General features: G+C 50.9%; 1 protein-coding gene across 1 annotated transcript in view; it reads right to left on the bottom strand.

The window, feature by feature from the left end:
- The window catches only part of MIXL1 (Mix paired-like homeobox), a 14,899-nt gene extending 1,980 nt beyond the window's left edge, over nucleotides 1-12,919 (bottom strand). The window contains exons 1-5 of the mRNA XM_034667634.1: nucleotides 12,832-12,919; nucleotides 10,016-10,109; nucleotides 9,690-9,773; nucleotides 8,787-8,932; nucleotides 143-212 (exon numbers count right to left, since the gene is read on the bottom strand). Of these exons, the coding sequence (XP_034523525.1) occupies nucleotides 143-212; nucleotides 8,787-8,932; nucleotides 9,690-9,773; nucleotides 10,016-10,109; nucleotides 12,832-12,919 (482 nt within the window). The remainder of the gene's footprint in view (nucleotides 1-142; nucleotides 213-8,786; nucleotides 8,933-9,689; nucleotides 9,774-10,015; nucleotides 10,110-12,831) is intronic.
- Between the last annotated feature and the right edge of the window lie 12,254 nt (nucleotides 12,920-25,173).

The raw sequence follows: 25,173 nt of genomic DNA, 5'->3' as shown, positions 1-25,173 counted from the left end.
CCACCCACCCCCGGCTACGTGCCAGACCCGGTACCAGGTTGGTCAAACAGCCCGGCCCCTGCCCTCAGCCAGCCTCCCCGGCACATCCTGAATTGGGAGGGGGTGCAGATTAAGGGGCGGCAGAGGGAGGCCGCGACCTCACCTTGAGCGAGCGGCGGCCCCTTCGGAATGGCCGTGGGCCGAAGAACAAGGGTCCCCTGGGCGCCGCGGGCCTGAAAGCGTGCCCACGTTTACAGACGCGCAATCTGGTCTTTCCGGGGGGGTTCCAGCGATGCTCACGAGCCGTCTGACGGACGGGGCCCTGGGAAGTGTCCACGCCGGCCTGCCTCTGCCCTGGGGGGCCCCGTCCAAGTTCCCGTTTGGTCCTGATGTGTGCTGTGGTCATGGTTTGCGCCTCTGCCGCCCCTCCTAGACGGTAACGTCTGAGAGCTCGGGCACCCATTTCTCTCCTTCAAGTCTGGACATCTCACTGTGCATGAGGCGCCGTGCTAGACCCTCCGTGCTAGACCCCCCATGCGCGCCTCTCGCACTGGATGCCTCTGAATTCACTTTATGGGGAGGGAAACGCAGAGTCCCGCGTGGGAACCGCTCCACCCAGGAGAGGGGCCGGAGGCCCCTGGCTTCCTGCTCCCAGAACCTGAGCCCCGATTTGGCCAGGACCATGCAAGGTTGCTCTCTGTCGGGAGTGTCCTTCAGGGCGCTGTCCCTGCCTGTCTGTCCATTCTAGAATGCAGTAAGACCCCCCCAGGAAGGCCTTGGATGTTTCCGTCCTGGAGGGACGTCCTGGGTGTCAAAGCGGAAAGGCTGCTGGGGACAGGAGTTCAGCGCTTGGTTCTCTCCTGGCGGGTGGCTGGGGTGTCAGGAACTGTTTCAAACCCCTGAGGCTCTTCCGGGCAGTCTGCTCCTCCGTCTCCCCACCCCCATGCCTTCTCTCTCTCTCTCTCTCTCTCTCTCCCACCTCCTCCCTTCTTCTCTCTCTTCCTTTGCTGGGTTATGAGTCTTCAGGCAGAGGGTATATGGGATGGGAGGTCAGACCCTCCATTTCGATGTGCTCCATCATTCTTTCATTAACCCAAAAACCTTTTTGTTTTAAGATTTTTATTTATTGGGGTGCCTGGGTGGCACAGCGGTTAAGCGTCTGCCTTCAGCTCAGGGCGTGATCCCGGTGTTATGGGATCGAGCCCCACATCAGGCTCCTCTGCTATGAGCCTGCTTCTTCCTCTCCCACTCCCCCTGCTTGTGCTCCCTCTCTCGCTGGCTGTCTCTATCTCTGTCTAAAATCTTTAAAAAAAAAAGATTTTTATTTATTTACTTGAGAGAGAGTGAGAGACAGAGAGAGAGAGGGAGAGAGAGAGAGCATGAGAGGGGGAGGGGCAGAGGCAGAGGGAGAAGCAGACCCTCGGCTTGATCCCAGGATGCCAAGATCACCACCTGAGCCCAAGGCAGACGTTTCACCGACCAAGCCACCCAGGTGCCCCCACCCAAAAGCCATTTGTGAAGCATCCCTGGGCAAGGCCGTAGTACACATGTGTCTCTATGAAGCAGGTATTCTCCTCCCAGTCTTATAGATCCGGAGTAATTCCACAATCCAGACGGGGCCCAAAGGACTCCAAAGCCACTGTGCCAAGCCGGCCTCCAGAAAGACTCCTGTCTCACCACTCAGTTCCCCTGCACCCTCGGGAGGGGGGCAAAACCCCTGGCCCCTCCGGTCTTGGGGTTATCTTTCAGGCCCCTTGGGCTCATCGGGGTCCCAGGCGCAGGCAGTGGTGATCAGCCAGACTCAAGCAGACCCAAGGTCCGTAGCTGTAAAGCTACCGGGACCCGGAGGCCGGCCTCCGAGGGAGCCAGAGATTTGCCGGCTGCTAGTGTCCACTTGAGGTCTAACAGCCAGAGAGGGCCCTGCGAGCCAGAGACCGCCCAGGGCCAGGAGTCACAGGAAATCTCCAGCTGTGCGGACACCTCCCCCGCCCCCGCCCCCCCCCCCAGTCCCGCGNCGCGTCCCAGCCTGGTCCTCTGAGGCACCTGCTCCCCACGGGGCCTCGCAGGCCGGAAGGTGGACTCGCCCAGAGGAACGAGGTGCCTGGTCATGGGTGCAAATGGTGGCGGTTTGACAAAGCCACCTACACACACAGGCTTCTTGGCTTTCGAACCAGCAGTGAGAGATGCCCACGCTCAGCGAGGGGCCGGGTCATCCCGCAGGCTTGGCTAGACGAGCGTTCTCCTTCCTGACTTTTCTGGAGAGCCTGTGGCATCATAATCCTTTGCAGTGGAGAAAGATTTCAGCCTTTCCCCTTCTCTCCTCCCTTTGCTCTAAATGACGTTTCATCTGTGCGTGCTTGTACGTAACTAAGGCATCACCTCGGTGGGGACACGGCCGAAACCCAGGATTGCAATTGGGAGCGACGGGTCGGAGAGGGAGACTTTATCTTACACTCCCGGGTGCTGCTTTATTATGGTTCTTTCATCACGTGCATGATGACTCGGGGCAATGTGGCTTTCAGGGTTGGATCTTTTTCTTTCTTTCTTTTTTTTTTTTTTTAAGTAAAGTCTACACCCAGTGGGGCCGGAACTCACGAGCAGGAGATCGCATGCCAGGCACCCCGGGAAGGATCCTTAGGAAAGATCCTTAGGAAAGAAAAAAGGACATTAGTGGGAACACTGTTAAAATCTGAATGTTTAAAGGATGCAAGCAGTGCGTCTGGAAAGAGATACAACTTCTCCGGGAATGGAATTCCCAAGTCTACACCCAGTGGGGCCGGAACTCACGAGCAGGAGATCGCATGCCAGGCACCCCGGGAAGGATCCTTAGGAAAGATCCTTAGGAAAGAAAAAAGGACATTAGTGGGAACACTGTTAAAATCTGAATGTTTAAAGGATGCAAGCAGTGCGTCTGGAAAGAGATACAACTTCTCCGGGAATGGAATTCCCAAGTCTACACCCAGTGGGGCCGGAACTCACGAGCAGGAGATCGCATGCCAGGCACCCCGGGAAGGATCCTTAGGAAAGATCCTTAGGAAAGAAAAAAGGACATTAGTGGGAACACTGTTAAAATCTGAATGTTTAAAGGATGCAAGCAGTGCGTCTGGAAAGAGATACAACTTCTCCGGGAATGGAATTCCCAAGTCTACACCCAGTGGGGCCGGAACTCACGAGCAGGAGATCGCATGCCAGGCACCCCGGGAAGGATCCTTAGGAAAGATCCTTAGGAAAGAAAAAAGGACATTAGTGGGAACACTGTTAAAATCTGAATGTTTAAAGGATGCAAGCAGTGCGTCTGGAAAGAGATACAACTTCTCCGGGAATGGAATTCCCATGTCTGTGGTGGACACGGACCAGGGTGACAAAGCTCGAAGCTCCCACAGCTCTCTTCAGAAGCTCTGATGTGTCCACTCGCTCGAAATCACAGGTCCTTTCCGTTCCTCTTGTCTGTGACAGACACCTCTAAAATCATAAGTGGTTTCCACGAAACCCAAGCTCTGGATTCCTTACTCAGTTATCCTGCTGCAAGTAAACAATGAATATTCTCCTTAATTCTTCCATACTTGTTTCCCCAAATGGAAAACAGAAAGAGCCCAATCCTTGACAACATCTTAAAAAATAATTATGGCAAGTTATTTTCCCAAGATACATAATCTGTGAAATTTAAGTGCTTTTAAAGAAATTTTTATTTATTTATTTTTTGATGGTGAGAGAGCGAGAATGAGCAGGGAGAGTGGCAGAGGGAGAGGGAGAAACAGACTCCCCACTGAATAGGGGACCCCCCCTCCCGGACTCGGGACTTGATCCCGGGACCCTGGGATCATGACCTGAGCTGAAGGCAGACACTTCAGGGACCAGCCACCCAGATGTCCCTAAGTACATTTTTAATAGGCTCCAGGAGGTACTTTCCTGGACCAAAGCCAGTCAGGTTACCAGTTTCAGGGCAGCACACTGAAGCTCAGGCTTTGCCGAAGGCAAGGGTCACTGAGATCGAGGGGTCTCATCCACACCTGGGCTGGATCACTCACCACCTGACTTGCTCAGGACTTTGGTCCTTATTTGCATTTGGTCCCTGGTAACACCTGGTGAAACAGAAGGGGAGAGCAAGGTGACACAGAAGACAGGCCTCAGGGAGACACACCCTGCATCCTGAGGGAAGGCCAGTGAGGACGCGATAGAAAAAACAAGCTTAAAAAAAAAAAGTATCATTATTTGGAGCAGCCCCAGTGGGGAGGCGGGAGCCACTTGGGGTAACCGTCCTGCTCTGCTTCCTGGGCATTTCCCACCACCGCTCCTGTCCCTGGTTCCCCCAAACATCACAGCCACCTGCCTTTCCTCCCCAAGTGCTAAGTACCCTCTTCCCGGCTTTGTTGTTCAAGTCGGGCCCTCGGCGCTGCCCTGAGACCTGGCCCTCGCTCCGCACTGGGTGTTTATTGACCAGAGAACCAGGAAAAGGAGAGTTGATGGCTCTCCTCCCGCCCAGAGCCCCCGAGCTGTTCGCGCCTTTGATCCTGCCTTTGATTTCCTCTCCTCTCGCTGCCTGGGCCTCCCGAGTTTCTGAAGTGTATTCCAGAAGCAGAGGTTACAAGAGATTGAGAGACGACATCCCCCAAAAGGTATTAATGTGCCAGGAAAGTGATAAAAGGTGAAGGAGGCTCTTTTGTTGTTTGGTTGACACCAAATGAATTCCAATAACAAACGCCAGATAGATTTGGGACCCAACAGAGTGAGTTTTTTAAAAGGACGATTCCTTTCCTTCTTTCAGTTATTTCTACCCAAAGCCTCTGGGCAGTGTCTTTTACCACCCAGACTCACACAGCGAGGAAGATAAAGGCACATCTCACCCTCAGAGAGAGAAAACCATAGATTTTCCAAGTTCGGGTCCACACGCTTTTCATAACGAAGGACAGAATGGACCAGCAGACTCTGTGGCCCTCACACCGACATTTGTCTGTATTTCTTTCCGCGACTTATCGAGCGCTTTAAATGGGGCTAGTGCCCCTGAACTGGGTTTTACCTTATTTCAAGTTAACTGGTTTAAATTTAAGCCTCACGTGGCCGGAAACAGGACAGGTCCGGGTCATCTTCCAGCAAACTCCCTCTCCATTGATAGTTGCTGATACGCAGATCCAACGAGGCCTTTAGTTGGCTCAGAACCATACACTGGATTTGAATTCTGGACTCTCGTTTTGTGTCACTTAAACGGAGCTCTGGATCCTCAAAATGATGAACCCGTCTTCAAACCGAACAGTCCCCCATAGATGCGGCCACGGATCAGTGCGTTAAATCTTGCCGTGGTCTTTCTTCAAAGGCGTCCATGCTGGTGAAAGCTGTGGGATGCTGTGGGTTTCTTTAATATGGTCATTGGACTCAAACCCCGTGTCGTTTTGATAATTTTGTTCTCTTGCAACCCCATAGTGAAACTTCGCTTCAAAAGTTCTCTGACTCTGTGTGAGCTGTGGCCGGGGCTGAGTGAGCATATGTCGCCTACCCTGCATGCGGCCACCCTGGACAAGGACAAATAAAGAGAGAGGCATCAGGAGAACTCAGCATCTGCCAGTATCTACCTGTTCTTTTCTACTCCGAAATAATTTATTAAAGCATTAGCAGGTGCCCAGGGTAACCTAAGATCAATTCCAGACTTGGCATACTGGCCCCAAGTAGTGGGCGTGTATGTCCAAAATACTTCCTTTTACTGGATATCATTGCCTACAATAGATGGGAGACATCTGAGCGGGTAAAATGCCACTCTAAGACTCTTGGTGGATATAAGAGAGAAGGCACTCCCAAGGAGAGACTATTCCATTTTAATTTACACCAGGATGTATGGTTTTCACTAAACGGTTCCACTCTGGGACTCCTTCAGATTGCACGCAACGGGATCAGTGCCAACCCCGTGCCTGGCTCCCCGCTCTGGGACCGTGGGGAGGGTCCCCTTACCACTGGGCATTCTGTTCAGCCGCCTGGCTTCTTGCGTGAGCGGCCATCCTGCATCAGCGGACCCCCCACCTCCACCCCCTAGTGCACCTGACCCATGAGTCCGGGGAGCGGCCATAGACCCAGACCAGCCTGCTCCCTTGTGACGCCCCAAATATGCTTTCGCTCCGCTTGAACAAACACTGCCAGAGAGGGCCCTGCTTTTAACCTGGTTGATGATTCTGGGATTATTTAAACTCATTCACATGCAGGCTGTGGTCTCTCCACACCATTTCCAGCGCAAAGGGGCGGGGGGAGTGCTCCTTTGAGAAATGGCTCATTCTAGGTCAGGGGCAGCACAGGCATGAGTCTGGAATATTCAGTCACATTGGCAGAGGACAACACTATTAAACACCACTGAGCTAGCCTCTCGGGAAATAAGTGAAGAGGCTCCCGAACAGGATAATGTGAGCATCAGGAAGAATAATGAAAACAATAGGTTGGGACACATCAAATATATTAAAATCAGGGTGCCTGGGTGGCTCAGTCGAGTAGGCGTCCGACTCTTGGGTTCAGCTCAGGTCATGATCTCGGGGTCGTGATCCCCACATCGGGCTCTGTGCTGGGTGTGGCATGTGCTTGGGGTTCTCGGATTTTCTCCTTCCCTCTCCCTCTGCCCATCTCCCTGCTCACGGGCGTGCTTTCTCCACTGAGCACGGAGCTAGAAGTGGGCTTGAAGCAGACCCCGAGATCATGCCCTGAGCCCAAGCCAGATGCTTAACCAACTGAGCCACCCAGGTGACTCAAGAAAATTCATTTCTAAGAGCAGTTGGGATATTTGAACCTTAGCTCTGAGATGATATTAGGGAACCGTGGTTAGTTTTTAATTATGATAGTGATTTTGTGCTATATTTTTATCGTCTTTCAGAGATACATAGAAATGTTGGCAGAAGAAATAGTACAATGTTTGGGATTTGCTCCACGATAATCTAGTTTGGGGGCAGGGGAATACGGAAGAAGCACGATTGGATATAAATGAACAACAGCTAAAGCTGGGTCGGGGCCATTGACCAGAGCGTTCTCTCTACCTTTGTGTATGTTTGAGATTTTTCTGGAATGAAAAGTGAAAAAAAAAAAAAGATAGTGTCTTTGAAAGACGCAGAAGTTTCTGAGCACGGGGACAAGAGCTTCGCTCCAGCGAGGCAGGCTCTGCAGCTCCGTGAGCCCGGGCAGAGGAGGAGGGGAGCGGCCCCTTACTGGGTCTGGGGGGCTGGTTAGAGGATGGCAGCGCAGGGAGTGGGTTCAGGCCCCACAACCGGGTGAGCGTTGAGTGTGCCCGGTGGGAGCCCTGAGGCGCTCCCTGGACGAGGGGCAGAGGCGGGGTGTGGGTGCGCTGGGACAAAGCCTTGGGGAGAAGAGTGTAGGAACAAAGGCACAAAGGCAGGAATATCGCAGAACTACAGGGGCCAAGGCAGTGGGGCCGGCGAAGGCCCTGAGTGCTGACCCACACCTCATCCCCAGCATGTTGAGAATAACTCCCCATCTCCTGGACCCACCAGAGGTGAGGTGAGGGGCCTCTTCTGGGGGTGCAGGGCTGAGGAGCCCACCCCAGGAACTTTCCAGAAGAGGCAAGGCTGCCCTTGGTTCATAGCCGCCAGAGAACCCGTTGCCCCCTGCAGGCCTCACAGGGGTGTTTGCGAGGTGCTGCCCAGCAGGGGGGTCCTGCGTGGGGCTCCCCTTCCCAGATTTGGGCTAAGGGTGACGGGGTTCCTTCTCCCAGGACTCAGGCTCCTTCCAAATCCCGCCTACCTTGCAGGCCCAGTTCAAGCCCTCCTTCTGTGAACCCACAGTCTCTTGGGCCTGCCCTCCGCTGCCCGCCCCCCAGTTCCTGGTATGAGTCCTACTCTCTGTGGAAATCAAACGCAACCATAGAGAAAAGGAGAGACCCGTAAACAAATCTATCTGGGGGCGGCCGCTATCAACCCTTTCGTGGAAAACCTACCTGCATGTGTGTGTAATGTTTTCATACCTACAGCTCTGCAAGAAAACTGGACACGCATAGTTTCTATACAGACATGTCTTGTTTACCGAACCCGAGAATGATTTCTTTGTGAGCATGAACGTATCGTGTTATTTTGTGCCTAACACAGCATCAGATCTGGAACAGGCTCACGATACGTGTTTGATTGATTCGTTCAAAGACATCTCAGAGCCCACAGTCCAAACTCGGTGGCAGGCTCGCCTGCGGGGGGAGGGGTTGAAACCGGGGAGAGGGGCTTTCACACTTTACCTCACATGTGTTTAAAATATCTGTATTTCATGCGGCACCTGGGTGGCTCAGTCGTCAAGCATCTGCCTTCGGCTCAGGTCATGATCCCAGCGTTCTGCGATCGAGCCCCGCATCAGGCTCCCTGCTTGGCGGGAAGCCTTCTTCTCCCTCTCCCACTCCCCCTGCTTGTGTTGCCTCTCTCACTGCCTCTCTCTCTCTGTCAAATAAATAAATAAAATCTTTTTTAAAAAAATCTGTATTTCAGGACCCCCTGGGTGGCTCAGTCAGTTAGGTATCTGCCTTTGGCTCAGGTCATGAAGCCGGGGTCCTGGGATCAAGTCCAGCATCGGGCTGCTTGCTCCGCGGAGGAGCCTGCTTCTCCTTCTCCCTCTGCCCCTCCCTCACTCTCTCTCCCTCAAATAAATAAATAAAATCTTAAAACATAATAATAATAAATTAATAAAATCATTAAAAAGAAATAAATAAAATATCTGTATTTCTCTTTCAGCAGCTACTCAAACGCTTGTAATCTCTCGCGTGTTCTGGATTTGGGAGGACTGGGGCCACGTCTGGGATGCCCCAGGGGAAATCCCAGGATGCTCCTATTCTGGGAAGACCCTACTTGACTCAAACCAGCCGTGCTTTGAAAACACCGGACTCTGGCTCTGCAGGTGGGCCGAGAGTGTGATGCCCTGCGGACAGGGCCTGTGAGTCTGAGCCGGGGCCTTGCGGATGGCCTTGGTCTTAACCTCGTGATGTTTCAAAAGCCTTTAGGGCCGGGGAGGAAACTTGAGAATCCTGAGTGAGACCCCTTGAATCTGAGGGCTCGGGGTGGCGTCCAGGGCTGGCCGAGGGGGGCTGGCTGGCTGGGCGGTTGCACAAGCCTCCGTCTTGGACTCTAGAAGTCCTCTCCCTGTTTTGGCCCCGCAGCTGCTCCTGGAAGCCGGAGTTTGTTCTGAGCTGTTCATTCCACGCCTGGAGCCAGATGGGGCGGCCTCCTTTGGCGCACAGCCTCTCTTCCAAGGGACACCTGTCCTCCCACGCAGTCGCCAAAGCCCCTGGCCCGGGATGGATGGCTTGGGGTTCCGTCCCACATGGAACACCCAACAGGAGTCCTGGCCCCAAGACCAGGTCAGGGTCTTCTGCAGGGTGGTGAGGGGGTGACGTCTCCCAGCCCCCCTGCCTGCCTGCCCCTCTCCCCTGACGGCCTTCCCTGCAGACAGTCAGAAGCTGGGTCAGGCTGGTTCTCCACCCCTCACCCCTGCCCAGGCCCGGGTACATCACAGAGGCTCAGGGAACATTTCCTTATGAAAAAGCATTCGGGGGCCAGGGTGCCCCTGCTGCCACCATGCTCCATGAGCTTTGGCAGACCCCCAGGGCTCCCACACCAGGAAGGGTGCAGATGGTCGCACTTGTCTTCACTCTAGTTCCTTATCGATGGTCAGCACGCGGGCAGGCCCCTAACCTCTCTGAGCTTTGCTTTTCTTGTCTGCTCAGTGTGCCTCCTAGGAGCAGAAGGGCTCACCTAACAGAGGGCTCGCCCAGCCGGTAGTCAGGCCAAGTGTATGCCGTGGCCGTGGCCGTGGCCGTGGCCGAGGCCAACCTGTGCCTGTGAATGAACGTGCTTCAGAAAACCGCCCTGGGGGCCTGCCGATCCTGACCTTGGCATTGGCGGTGCTGCGGCTCGGGTGAGGTGGAGGGTCCTGTGCACGCTCTTTGGCTCTGCCCGTGCCCCCTCCCCGCCCTCCCTGGCCTGGCGGGGCTCCCCGACATCTACCCTGCACGTCTGTCACATCTCCCTCCAGGCTTTGCAGTCAGTGTTTTCCCAGGTGGGCCCATCTGGGCGCCCACCTGGCCCGCGAGCTCCCCCCGGGGGGCGGAGGGCAGGGCCCCAGGTGTGTGTGGAACTCTGGGCCCGGCTCAAATGCATGAAGGCGGCGAGCTCCTGCGGGTGCAGGAGTAAGGAGCACGGCCCCCACGCAGGGTGCCGAGACAGCAGACACGGGAGGGCAACCACGCAAGGGCGGCCCTGGGCTCCACCAGCTCTTTCTGGAAGACTCAGCGGGGCTCTCTGTCAGTCCCTGCAGATTTCCATCAGCTGCTTTATTCAAGAGGAACTGGAGGTCGGGGGCTCAGCGGGGGTGACTGACGGCTTCCCCCAGAGCCTCAGTGTTGCCAGCAGGGAAATGGGCAAAGCGGTACCTGCCTCCCACCTTCTTCCTGGAGGTTCTCTGATAGTTGAAGCTTTTCACAGCACCTTAAAAGGCTCAGATGAAAGGCACGGATGGGATGAAAGGTTCTTGGGGCCATATTAAGTTTCTCGCAGTTTTGAAGCCTTGGAGGAGGCTGGAGGAAGTGGTCAGCTGACGGGTACTTGTGAAGCCCCAGAGGGTGAGGAATTAGCATGGCAATCAGCCACACCTAGGGTGAGGGGTGGGGACCTGGGGGCCCTTATCTGCAATGAAAACCTGTCAATCCTCAGAGGAGGGGGACTTGGGGTAAGGTGCTGAGGACCCTTTGAGAGCCAAAGACCCTAGGCCCAGGGGTGGAGGCCAGAAAGGCAGGGCCTTGGACAAGGACTTCCCCTCCCCTGGGCCTCAGTTTCCCCATGTGGGAAAGGAGGAAGCCAAGCGGAGGAATGGTCCCCCAACTTGGTGGCACACCGCAATCACCTAGGAAGATTTTTTCTTTTTTCTTTTCTTTTCTTTTCTTTTCTTTTCTTTTCTTTTCTTTTCTTTTCTTTTCTTTACTTTCTACCTAGGAAGATGTAAAAACCCCGACTCCCGGCTGCACCCCAGAGGGAATAAAGCTGAGCCCCAAGGGGGTGGGACCCTGGCATCAGAAGCTTTTAAATCTCCCCGGCTGATTCCAGGGTGCAGACTGGTGTGAGGACTGGAGCAGATTTCTAGAATTATGTGATTTGCTAATGTAATGCACTTTCCCATCACGGGAGGAGTCTCACGTGAGGGGCGTTAGGGGAGGGGGTCGGAAATTCAACCCGTACGTCTGAGTCATTCAGAAAGCCTTCTCAGTTGCATATGGGAAGACAGGGCAGGGCTGCACCGAAATCCCCCTCCAAACCTAGCGCCCGTGTCAGTGGGTTTCATTCTTCTCCTTGGCCAATTCCTTTTTTAAACCAGGGCTGCAAGTGAACAATCCCGTCCCACCATGTTGGGTCCTCACTTGCTTCTTTTCTACTGACCCTCCTTGGTGGGAACCCCAAAGGGCAGTGAGAGGGGACCCCAAACCAGTAGCCAGGAGGGAGCGGTGCAGGAGTCCACTGCCAGGGGTTCAGTCTGGGGCCTGGCTCCTCTCCTCTCTCTGCCTGGGAGACCCCACGGGGCCTCCATCCCCGCCCAGGACAGGCTTGGAGGGGCGCTGGCTTCGGATTCTCACTGGCGCCCACCAGGGGCTCTGGTCCTGCCCTAGGACCCTGCACACAGAAAGAGAACAGTAGCGCCTACCGGCGACAAGAATTCTCTGCTTGGCCAAACTTCAGTCAGGCTCCTGAACCTTCTCTCAGGCCCATCTGTGCACTTACATGTAAAATCCAGTTTTGGGCGACGCCTGGGTGGCTGAGTAGGTTAAGTGCCTGCCTTTGGCTCAGGTCATGATCCGAGGGTCCTGGGATCGAGTCCCCTGCTTCTCCCTCTCTCTCTGCCTGCCACTCCCCCTGCTTGTGCTCTCTCTGTCAAATGGATAAATAAAATCCTTAATAAAAATAATGAATAATAAAATAAAATCCAGTTTTGGCAGGGGCTCTGCTGAACTGGTTTGGCGAGAACACGCCCTCCCTCCTCGGGATACTAACCGGTATCCGACCCCAATATTCTCCACTGTCCCCAGGTGATGTCTGACCCCCTTGGCCTGTCTTCAGTGAGAATCCTTTTGGGTCTATTCAGCCAGAATCCCGCCCACATCACCCACCGACATAATTCAATGTAATTTTAGTACTGACCTCTTGGTTACCTTCCAGGCACTGCCCCACCTGCTTCTCAGCTGTACCCCCCACTTGCCTGTGCTGTGTTCACAGCTGAGACCAATCTCTGTCCCTGCCCTGCACAACGCCATTGTATCCAGAGTGTCCTGAATAAGGCCTGCCTTTCCATTTTTAACAAGTGTCATGCATCATTTTTCTTTTTTTCTTTTTTCAAGATTTATTTATTTGAGAGAGAGAGGAAAAGAGTGGGGGAGGGGCAGAGGGAGAGAGAATCTCAAGCAGACCCAACCTGGGGCTCAATCCCAAGACCCTGAGATCACGACCCCAGCCGAAACCAAAAGTCTGATGCTTAACCGACTGAGCCACCCCGGCGCCCCCATAATTTTTTCCTTAACACAGAGGCCACTTTTGAAAGTCTGGCCATTTTGATCACAGCATGCCGGGGCCTCCGGACCCAGAGTGGCCCTCAGGCCGTCTGTCCCCACGCCTAAAGGACATGGGAAAAGAGTGAGCGCTGTGTTTGGAGTTGCAGGGACAGAGGGGACAATGGACAGAGGTAGCCCAGTACCCAGCAGGCTTTTCTTTTGTACCAAGTTCTTTAGCCCCTGGTCCCTCCTATTGTTAGGGTCACTGTCTGCCCCTCCCAGCTATTCCAGAATCTCCCCCACCCTCCACGTGGGAGGCTCTGTAGCAGGCCCTGGGGGACCCCCCAAGGCCTATGTCGCACCATACAACAAGGCTCTGGTGGACCGAAGCTGGCCCCCGACTGTCCAGGCAGCCACCTCCTTGCCAGCTCTGATGGGAGGTGCAGCCATGTTGCCGACTGCTAAAAACCCTCAGGACGCCATACATGGAGGTTTTACCCCAAAGTTTTCTCCTGAATCTGACCAATAGTGCCCTTCACTGCAGACCCGTGTACAAACCTTCTCAGGTGACTTAGCTCCCTGCACATCCACCTAGAAACCAACGTGACCACGCCCCAGGCTGAAACCCCTCCCACGGTGGACCGCCTGCACCTCCTCCCTCCTGGCCGCTGGTTCCGGGTCCCCTCTCACTGCCCATCGGGGTTCCCACCAAGGAGGGTTAGTAGAAAAGCAGCAACTGAGGACCCAACACAGTCTGATGAGATCATTTACTTGCAGCCCTGTTTTAAAAAGGGAATTGGTGGGGGCGCCTGGGTGTCTCAGTCGGTGAAGTGTCTGCCTTCGGCTCAGGTCATGATCCCGGGGTCCTGGGATCGAGTCTCGGGTGCACCTCCTTGTTCAGTAGGGAGCCTGCTTTGCCCTCTGCCTGCCACTCCCCCTCCTTATGCTTTCTCTCTCTCTCTCTCTCTGATAAATAAATAAAATCTTGAAAAATAAAAAAATACAGTAAAAAAAATCCCCCAAAGAAGTCACCTTAAAGGCTCCCTGCACAAGAGGGGGCCCCACCTCAATAGTTTCAAAGTTCTTCCTAGGGCAGGAGAATCCTTCTCCGACGGCAGGCTGGGATGCCAGGGCGTGAGGTGGGGAGGGACTGATGCCATAGGGAGGGTTGGTGGGTCTGCGGGGCTGTGGGGACTTTGGAGGCAGTGTGCTTCTTCCAGCAGCTGGGCAGTGACTTGGCCAACTCTTAACCCCAGGTCTCTGATCCATGCAGTGTGGACACTGGACTCCCAGGTCCCTTCTAATTCCATGACTCAAACGCTTACCAAGCTAGCACGGGGAGAGGGGCTAACTACACAGCAGGACTGCCTTCTAGATCGTGGTCCTCCTGGCCTTCCCCAGGTGTGCCAGACAGATGCTCGCATGGGTGAGTTCCTCTTGTCCGGTCTGTTGTGCCCTGCACCCCCCAAGGTTCCAGAGCGTGCCCGATTCCTGGTTAAATAAATGGGGGTACATCGGTTCAAAGGAAATCAAGACCCGGCCAAAAAGAGTTTGTAGCTCTAAGTGTACTGTCATGGAGAGAAGTCCTCCAGGATATTGTGAAAGGCAGAAAGCAAATCGCCAAACAGCATACACACTAGAAGCACATCTGTCTCTGTTAAAAAGCTCCAGGCTCTGTATACATGTGTATATTTGCATACGCACAGAAAAAATTTCAGGGAAGGTTGCGTGAGAAACTGGAACCTCTGGGAAGTGGAACTGGGGCTTTTAGGGGTGGGGGAGGGGAATTTCACTTTTCACCTATCCTTCGGTGCTGTGTGAATATACTTTTACCACAAATAGGCGCTATTGTGTGATTAATTAAAAAGCAAATATATTAGAGCGAAGTGAATAGGGAATAAAAACTATTCCTTTATTAAGGATAATATGAATTATTATTGATATTTGTAGAATTATATAAATGCTTATCTCATAGGTATATATTTCATATTTGTAGAATTATATTAATACTTATCTCCTACGTATATATGTTATATTTCTAAAATACAACATATATGGAGATGTATGAATCATAATTAATATTAGGAAAGATTAACAAATAAAATTTATAAGGAATAAAAGAATAAGGAAATATTGCCTGCTCCCATCGCCTGGGTTTGACAGATACGTGGTCTGGCGCTCTCGCCCTGTTCCACATCCAGATGCAAAAGTTTCATAGCCCTGCTTCCCAGGTAACTTAAAAATTTTTTTATTTTTTTTTTAATAAATAGATATAGCCTGGGGCCCGGCCCTGTGCCACGGGGGAGGTCTTAGCTGGCACCTTCTTGGTATTTATTTTAAGGTCCTTTAAAACAGAGATCTTATTTGATTATCACCTTGATGTCTGCTTCAGTCAGGATCCTGCTGTCTGACACCTGGAAAGCCAGCCCCCTGGTCCCCGATCTGGCTCTGGGGCTCTTCTACCAGTTTTTCCTGGGGGTCAGGACTTCCTGCTGCTGTCTGAAGATATGCAGTGTGACAGGGCTGTCCTGATTCTTCAGAGGTCCTGCCCCTGAAGCCTCCCCGCCGGCCTGCCAGCCCGGACCCATTGCTTCCAATGGCCAGTGTAGTGCGTCCGCTCCAGGCAGTTCTGATTTTCTCGGCCTTGGGGACGACGACGAGCTGGTTGATCTGCGGTTGCGGCAGCGGATGCTAGCCGTCTGTCCTGCGAGGCTCAGGTCCTTCTCCCAACCTCCCCTTTCCTGCTGGAATGTCCTGGAGACAAAGAACCCGTCTGTAGGGATCTGAGCACAGAACCTGAATGTTACAAATAAACACAGTGAATTTTTTGCACGGTTTTAACACACACTAAAATTTCCAGGGAGGGATCTACGCATACAGTAATTTTTTAGAGGTGTTCGCTATTTCAAAAATCGTGTCACCCACAGCAACCCCATTACCCATCTGCTTCTGTAGCAAATGATGTCAAGGTGGTCCCACGTACGGGTGGGACTTTGCAGCATTTCACTAATATGCTAAAAGAGACACTAAAAATCATCCGATTTATGAAGAGGCTTTGGGTTGACAGGGTTGAGATCAACAGCCCTGGGACATGGCCCTGTTTTGCACACCCTGTTAGCTTCTGCACCTGGAATATATGGTAGGTGCTCAATAAATATTTGTTGAATGAATAATTTAACTATGAAAATAATTCCGGGAAGCTGACACCAGCTCCTTTCTCTGTCCTGTGCATGTAGGCTCCCTGCAGAAGCCCCAGAAAATTATTTTTAATACAAGAAGATTCATGTGTTTTTAAATACAAGAATACACAATAGAAAGATTTTTAATACAAGAAGATTCATGTGTTTTTAAATACAAGAATACACAATAGAAAGATTTTTAAAATTACCCATAATCTTCCTTCCCAGATAATCCTCAGTGACATTTTAAAAAAATAGTGCCCTGGGGACACCCGGCTGGCTCGGTTGGTGAAGTGTGTGACTCGAGCTTGGAGTCCAGAGTTCGAGCCCCACACTGGGTGTAGAGATGACTTAAAAAAAAAAAATTTTTTTTTAAATAATGCCCTGTATAAGACTAGAAAATTCATACAGGTAGAAAATGTCCCTCAAATATCCCATATGTGTAGCTTCTGTAGCCATATAGATATTCTAACCCAGAAGAACCATACTGTGAACACGGCTCTGCCCCTTGCCTTTGTAACATAGTAATATTTTTGAGCTCTTTTCATATTGGGGCATCTTTTTTTTTTTTTTTTTTTTAATTTTTAGGNTTTTTTTTTTAATCTTTAGGCGATCCCTACACCCAGCATGGGGCTCGAACTCACAACCCCGCGACCAAGAGCTGCATGCTCTCCTGACTGAGCCGGCTGGGGCCCCACACTGGGGCATCTTTAGCACCTACTAGCACGCCACTGAGTGGAGGTACCATTATGTATACGGCTGGTCCCTATTGCTGCGCACTTTGGTTGCTACTTATTTTTTTTTCTATTAAAACACCGTTGGGGCACCTGGGTGGCTCAGTCGGTTAAGTGCCTGCCTTCAGCTCGGGTCATGATCCCAGGGTCCTCGGATGGAGTCCAGCGTTGGGCTCCTTGCTCAGCAGGGAGTCTGCTTCTCCCTCTCCCTGTGCCCCTCCCCCTGCTTGTGCCCTCTCACTCTTGACCTCAAATAAATTAAAAAATAACAATAATAAAATAAATCTTTAAAAAAAACCCTCTGTTGTAATAAACATTCCTGTGCCTATCTCTTAACACCCTCTTGAGGGACTCCCTGCACCCCTTGCCATGCTCTGGAATCAACAGTTGTCCTCGCCTGTCCAGTCCCAGGCAAAGCCAGGGGAATGGGAGGGGGACTTTGTCTCTCCAATAGCAGCCTCTGCCGGGCTTGGCTGGGAGAGCACACAGTTAGAAACAGCAGAGCTACTACGAATAGAACCTGTGTCAGTGCGGCTTTCTGGGAGGCCAAATGCCGCGTGATTGCTTTTCTTTACACTATTCTTTATCGACAAAATTTTCTACAACAAACATAGACCTTTATAGTTAGAAAAAGAAAGCAACCTAGACTTTATCTTTTCTTTTTTTTTTTTTAATATTTTTAAATTTATTTAACAGAGAGAGACAGCCAGCGAGAGAGGGAACACAAGCAGGGGGAGTGGGAGAGGAAGAAGCAGGCTCATAGCAGAAGAGCCTGATGTGGGGCTCGATCCCAGAACGCCGGGATCACGCCCTGAGCCGAAGGCAGACACTTAACCGCTGTGCCACCCAGGCGCCCCCTACCTTTTCTTTTTAACAGAGACTTTATCTTATATGATTTTTTAAATTTTATTTATTTGAGAGAGAGAGAGCACAAGGCGAGGGAGGGGCAGAGGGAGAAGCTGAGCAGGGTGCCCAATGCGGGACTCGATCCCAGGACCCGGTGATCCTGACCTGAGCTGAAGGCAGACGCTTAATCGACTGAAGCACCCAGGTGCCCATATCTTAAATAATTTTATGGCATGTCCTAGAGGGAGGTAAGAATGTCTTCCCTTCTTGCAGAGGGCTCCTTGAGATGGCTTTCCCTGCGGCAGCCCAGATGGGCGGTGGGAACCCGTCTGGAGTTCTGGTGGCAGGATCTTTCTTATGCCCTTGTTGACTCAGGACTCTGGGAGGCGTCTATAAAAACAGTGATAATAAAAGAGCTGACATTTACGGAGAATTTATTGTGCTGGTTACTATTCTATGGGTGGTTTTGCGTGTTAACACATGTTCTGATAAGGTGTTATTATTATCATTCTGCAGCTGTAGAAACTGAGGCACGGAATGGTTGCGTAGCATGCTCAAGATGACACAGCTAGGATGGTGGGAGAACGGGCTCCGAAACTATGCAGACTGGCTCTCGCGTCTCGCGTGCTTAGTCCTATACTCCCTCCCCTTTCTGTTAAATAGTGTTCTGTTATTACAGACCTCTCTGACCCTCTGTTTCTTCTTCTGTAAAATGGATTCATAGCATCTACTTAATGAGATTTTGAGAAATAAATGAGATCAAGCATGTGAAGTGTTTGGGGCATTGTATGTGTGAAATAAATTAACCGGCCATCATTAATACCGTGGGGGGGGCTGTTTACCACGATGGGGGCTCCAGAGGTGGATTGTCTGTGGACCCGGTCTTCCAAGGACACATCGCCTTGGGGAACACTCTTGATCTGCTCTGCGGAGGGAGGTGAAGGCTCATGGGGGCTTTGGCTCTGTAGCAGTGGTGTTCAGCAGCCGTGTTTGTGGTGTCCGAACTGCCCATCAGAGACACAGGTTGACCTTGCCTGGCAGCACCCCCTTGAAATGCTCCGCACAGTCTGCATATGAAACGCAAGGGCCCCAGAGAGTCGGCAGGACTCAGAGGCACGGGCCAGCCAGGGCTGCAGGTAGCGTCAGGCCTTCAGGGTGAGGTCTGATGGAGGTTCGGAGCCCGACAGACCTGGCCAACTCTGGAGGCTCCCCCACCAGTGCTGGGCAAGGACCCACTGGCTGCTTCACCTCCGTGACTCAGTTTCCTCATTTTTAAATAGGGACGATGACACTTATTTCAAACAGCTGCTCGGAGGCTTAAATAAGACAAGGTATAGTAGGGGGTTGGCCTAGCTCTTTGCACATACGCGTTGAGTGCTACGATCGGCCCTCTTCAACTATCAATTCAAATTTTAGAAAGCTCTTCCTCTTAGTGAGTTGAAGTTGGTCTCCTTCATGGAAGTTCCTTGCATTGCTATGAACTGTGCGTGCCCTTTCAGTCATTCAGCAAACATAGATTGGGCACCTTCTGTGTGTGCGGGGTCAGGCCAGGCCCGGGAGCACATCCAGAATTCATGGGGCTTGAAACTTATTCAGGGATGGGAGGAAGGGGAGTTCTTTAAGAAAATCAGGCACAGAAATGAATGTTTATTTAGAATGCAAAATGAAACCCCAATGAATGACAAGTGTTAAGAAAGCTGACTGGTATGATAAAATTCAAATGATACAGTAATAAGCCATCTGGATGGCTCAATCCGTTGAGCGTCCAACTCTTGGTTTCAAGCTCAGGTCATGATCTCAGGGTCCTGAGTTCGAGCCCCATGTCAGACTCTGTGCTCAGCCAGGAGTCCGCTGGAGATTCTCTCCCTCTCCCTCTGCTCCTCCCCCTGCTCACGTTCTCTCCCTCTCTCTCAAATAAATAAATAAAATCTTTTTAAAAAATGACACAGCAATAATAACCACTATTATTCATATTACATGATTTCCTGATACATCTCTATGCTTGTTTTTCTTCCTACATTTTTTTTGGCTGCATATCCCTTGTTCTCCACATGATAACAATTTCAAAATTTAATTTTCTATTGAGGAGATAGAAAAATAATTCTGTCTTTACTCCAGCAGGGCTGATTGAGTTCGGGTTTTTACATCCATCATTTAGGGAAGTGTCATGGTGGTCAGTGTGTTGTGCGGGAGCAGACCCGCCCAGAGCCCCAGGCTTTGTTCTGGCTCTGCAGGTCCCAAGTGGGGCCACAGCCGCTGCTCCGTCTCCCCCGCTGATACCCGCCCCCCTTAGAGGTGGCCGGGGCTGAGGGGTGAGTCCACCTGCAGCAGCACTTTCGCCTCAGGCCAGCAGGTGGCGCTGAGGGGCCCTGAAGCCCAAGCATTAGTCTGAGCCTCTTCGGAACAGATCTTGGACTCAGGGGCCTCTCCTTCTCTCAGCAATTCACCACTTCCTACTGTCAATGGAGGATATTACTTAGTCACACTTATTGATATTATTATTATTATATGGATATTAGCGTTTGCAAATAGGAGAATGGAAGGCTGTACCCCATGTTGCTAATGTTGGTTACATCTCAGTAATGGGATTATGGGAGGCTTGCTTTTAAAAATACATATTTTTCGTAAGTCTTTAATTAGACTCATTTTTACCTTTGCACCTAAACAAATGTGCATAATTTCATAACGGACAATGGCCCTTAAGAGGGTTTTGGATGTGGGGGCACCTGCATGGCTCCTTTGGTTAAGCTTGCAACTCCTAATTTCTGCTGGGGTCATGGGCTCAGGGTGGTGATATCGAGCCCCGGATCCGGCTGCACTCTCTGCTTGAGGTTCTCTCGCTCCTTCTCCCTCTGCCCCTTCCCCATCTCTAAAAAAAAATAACCTTTAAGAGTGTTTTGAATGTGAGGGTCAGAAAGGTGGGGTAACAGTAGCTACGTGAATCCTATCTTATCTTTCCAGGAATTTAAAGCACTTTCTTTTATAGATAAACAATTATTTTAGGCCTGTTCCTATATCAACATCTTGCAATGGAACCAAGGCAGAAACAATTTCTACTTTTTACAGAGAAAGAGACAGAGGTCCAGAAAGTGGGCCTAAAGTCACAAGGCCTAAAAGAGGCCAGATTCAGTCCCTCTCCCTTCCCCCATCCTGGCTGGCTCTGTGGGCTCCAGGGCACATCTTTTTGGAACCCATTTCTTCCTTGTCATATCCCTATGCTGCCCTTTCCCAGGATCCCGTCGTCTTGGCCTGGGCTAACAGCAGCTTTCATCCCGAGCTCCCTACTGCCGGCCTCCTGTCTGGTTTCCCCTTCTGCTGCCTGCAGCCCCAGTCATTCATGAAACTCTGGCCTGGCCTACCCTTTTCTGCCTCTCGCATCAGGCCCCTGCCGCTGTCTGGAGGCTCACCCCCTGCCACCCCTCCCTCCGCAGTTTCTGCTCAGCGTTCTTGCAACCCAGACCCACAGGGTGTTAGCGAACGGTACTCCCTCTCCCTAGAATGTCATTTCTTTTTTTTTTTTTTGAAGATTTTATTTATTTATTTGACAGAGACAGACAGACAGCGAGAGAGGGAATACAAGCAGGGGGAGTGGGAGAGGAAGAAGCAGGCTCCTAGTGGAGAAGCCTGATGTGGGGCTCGATCCCAGAATGCCGGGATCACGCCCTGAGCTGAAGGCAGATGCTTAATGACTGCGCCACCCAGGCGCCCCTAGAATGTCATTTCTACCTTCTTCAAACATAAACACTCATAGTAATCCATAGAATGACCTCCTCAAACCTTCCAGGCAGGATACCAGCTTCCCCTATATCAGGGAGTCACAAACACAAATGCGTACAGGAGCCAGGCAGGTGGCAGTAGAAATAGATAGTGGTGTAAAATGATCCCCAGCACCTCCTCCAGGCCCAGGATAAATGGCAAGACAGTGTCCTTCACATTGGGGGGGGGCTGGGGGGGCTTTTTGCAAACTTGAGACCACACGTCCCTCCTCAAGGAAGCAGCCTCCAAGTTCATTGTCGCCCAGAGCCAACGCCAGACCCAGATCTTGAAATGCCAACCGCCAATTCACACGTAAAGCACTGTGGGTGTCCACTCTTGCGAGCCAAGGAAAAGACATCAAGTTGGCCGGCTTTCTCCTGCGAGCCTCCGACGGCAGCGTCTCCTCTGCATTTTGATGGAATAGGGTACACAGCAGTGGCCTGAATTTATGAAAAGCTTCCTGCGTGCCAGACGGGTCCTTTTCTTAGTGCTTTACATGTATTCACACATCCCGTCTTCTCAGCAGCCTAGGAGGTGGGTGCTATTATTATCCCCAGGTTGCAGCGCACACAGCAGAAGTGGAGTCATGCGCCCAAGGTCACCAAGTAGGATTCCAGCACCCGCAGCCTGGCACCCCGGCCCTAATACAGTGCCGCTCACCGATCCCACCTACTGGACCACAGCTCCTCGGTTGTAGACACCAAGCACAGCCCCTCACCTTCGTATTTCCCCCAGCGTGTGGTGTAGGAGTCACTCCTTAACTGTATATTGAGCTGAACTGGTATCCCACGGGACAGATGTAATTAGACCTCAATTCACCCACTCACTGTAACATTCTGAGTCCCTACCCCCTTGCCCATCCTCTGTTAGGGACTGTGGGAGATCAGAGGCGCAGCCTTTGCCCTCCAGATACCTGCACTCAATGAACACAAAATAATCATCACTGCTGAAGCGTTCTGCATTACTGAGACTGATGGCAACGTGTACTGAGTATTGATTATCACCAGAGAAAGCAGGAAATTGAACTCTGTCTCTGTCTGGAAATCTGCTAATATTTCACAGAGAAGATGAACATAATGTGGAGGGAACAGAGGGAAGCAGGCATTTTAGGGAGGAACTTCAGAAAGCATTTCAGAAATGGTCATACTTCCCTGGCAAGTGTTTGAATGAATGGAGCTTAACTGAAACTCACACGCCGAAGCTGGTTGGTTGAAAAGTACCCTCGGGTCCTGGGATGGAGGCCCTTGTCAGGCTCCCTGCTCGTTGGGGAGTCTGCTTCTCCCTTTCCCTCTGCCCCTCCCTCTGCTCATACTCTCTCAAATAAGTAAATAAAATCTTTTTTTTTTATTCTTTAAAAAAGATTTTTATTTATTTATTGGACAGAGAGACACAGAGAGAAAGAGGGAACACCAGCAGGGGGAGTGGGAGAGGGAGAAGCAGGCATCCTGCTGTGCGGGGAGCCTGATGCGGGCTCGATCCCACCACCCTGGGATCACGCCCTGAGCCGAAGGCAGATGCTTAAAAAGAAGAAGAGAAACGTACCCTCTTTTGTATGGGAACAGACGCAGGGAAGATAATTGAAAGGTTTTGAAAAATATACCATTTTGCTTACTCTCTGTGCCTCCACATATAAAGGAGAGAAGTATGGAAGGAGGGTGGTTTATCTGAATTGTTTTATACAAGTCAGATTCTACTGTGACAAGGACATTAGAATGAACGTCCATTGTAAAGTCTAGGAGGAGTGATCGATACGTTATCTTGATCGTGGTTAATGGTCTCACAGGTATGCCTATGTGGATGCACATCGCATTGTAAACTTTGAGTATTTGCAGTTTTATTGGACGTCAGTTATACCTCAATAGAACCGTGCAAAAAAGGGTCCTAGGCTCTTGCTATTCCAAATGTCTAGACAGTAGCAGCCCCGGAGGCTTATTAGAAATGCCTCCCTTCTGACTCCCTTCTGAGTCCGAGTCTGCAGTTTAACAAGCCACTCGGGTGGTTTGCGTGCATGGTTAAGTTTGAGCTCTTGTTACAGTGAGTGTCTGGAACTCACTTCCCATAATGAGTAATTAAAGGGAAGTTATATTCCCTAATCTTTTTAGCTAAGAGCAACTACCTGCAAGATAATTCCTGATGCCCCTAGTAGGAAGAGGTTTAAATGTTTGATACAAAGGATGTGCCGATTGTTCAAGTCCCCTACAACTAGGAGCAGGTTTACCAGAAATTAATGAAGCTGGTTTCAGAGCTCTCACATACACAGGTCCTCCCAAGGCCTTTTGGAGGAGCCCTAGCAGTATATTCACCTGGTCCAAAGTTTCTGTGAAAGTTTCTAAAGTAAGGTACTTAAGACCACTGTCTCTTTGCATCCCGACTTCTGTGACTTCTCTGTGTTTCATGATTCAGGAATGGCCACGGGCTTTTTTGGGATATGGCTAAGGGGACAATGATCGATTAAGGGGTACATTTTTTTAAAGATTTATTTATTTTGGAGAGAGAGAAAGAGAGAGAGAGAGCACAGGGGGAGGGAGGAGCAGAGGGAGAGAGAGCGTCTCAAGCAGACTCCTCGCTGGGCGCAGAGCCCAACACAGGGCTCCCATGACTCCCATCCCCGACTCTGAGGTCATGACCCGAGCTGAAACCAAGAGTTGGGTGCTTAACCAGCTGCTCCACCCTGCACCCCGAGTAAGGGATACGTTTAATTGGGGCTTAGTGGCTCGCATTTATGTGATTTGCAGTCATTTCCGCAAGCCGTTAAATCATTGCTGTCCGTGGGTGTAGGAATGGCTTTCTGGAAATACACCTATCGCCCATTATGCCAACTCAGCCAGCGCTATGTCACGAAGGTGCAGGGCCGGAGGCAAAGGAGCTCTGTGATGCCTGGCCCAGAAAATACGTGGGTAGTGGAGGGGAAACAAGACGTACAAGAAAAGGAGAAACTAGACCATAGAAAATCCTTCCAACCATCAAGAGTAAAAAATTATAAGCAGAAGAATCAAGTCTCTCAATGTCTAACCTAAAATGGAGGTTCTCACTGATCAGACATCTACTAAGTGATGTTACATACGCAGTTGTAAATGCACCGTGCTTACGTTTGTATGCGAATCACGCAAAATGGAATTTAGTACCATTCTTGCGTTTAGGGGACACAAACGTGTAATTCAATGAGTCTGTCTGTACGTGAAGTCACATGTTTTATTGATCTTAATGGGTCAGAACCTGTCTTAAGGGAGCAGACAGATCTTGTTCTGAAAACCACTGGGGATCCAGTAAAAACCATACACGACATTGCCATGGAAGCTGCCAAACAGCTCTAAAATACCACAGCTCGTATGTGAAAGTAACCTGATACAGGTTCTTCCAAATTTGACAATAATCTTTAAAAAGTACACACTAATAACACTAATGAGTTGTGAGGCTGAAACATAAATAACAAAAAATTTTTGAGCACCCTGCTTAAAAGAACACCGACCTATTTTCTTTATGGAAGAGTATTACAAAACATCGTAGGAAAAGGTGATTAAAAGTATGCAGCCAAAAAGCGTGGGAAAAATTATCATAAATGGTGCCCATAAAATCTAGACACACAGGTAAATAAATGTAATGCTGTCAAGGGCATTTTCGATCTAAAAAAAATTATTGTGTTTCTGGACTTTTGGACACCTTGTAGAAGTGTGTCAGGAAGTTAATAAATGCTTTATGGCTGTGTGTGTGATGCTTGTGGCTTTTTTTTTAACTTTTCAAAGTGTTATTTGTGATTTCTCATTCTAAGTATACTTATGCACATAATTTGGGATATTTTTCTTTTTTAAGTAGGCTCCAAGGACTGAGACCCAAGACCCGAGCTGAGATCAAGAGTCTAAAGTCGGTTGCTTTACTAACTAAGCCACCCAGGAGCCCCTGGGGTATGTTTTTTCTTACTGGGGGTCCCACAAATTGTACCGTTCCCGCAAAACCAGGGTCTGCCGATTTAAAACAGCCGCAGAGAAGCCAATGATTTCTCTACAACCTCAGCTTCCTCAAAAAAAGTCATTCGCCCAGCGTTGCAGTGAAGACCAAGGCAAAGTTAGGGGCAGGTTCCGGGAAGTCCACGACACCACACGCGAAAGGGATCTCGGCCTCGAGCCTGGGGCGCCTGCCCACAGTCACCCCAGCCCGCCCCTCCGCGACCCCAGCCCCCCCCGGCCCCGCC

Source organism: Ailuropoda melanoleuca, chromosome 8 (assembly GCF_002007445.2).
Source record: "Ailuropoda melanoleuca isolate Jingjing chromosome 8, ASM200744v2, whole genome shotgun sequence".
Taxonomy (NCBI): Eukaryota; Metazoa; Chordata; class Mammalia; order Carnivora; family Ursidae; genus Ailuropoda; species Ailuropoda melanoleuca.
The sequence above is the reverse complement of the archived record's forward strand: the minus strand, read 5'-3'. Positions and strand labels throughout refer to the sequence as shown.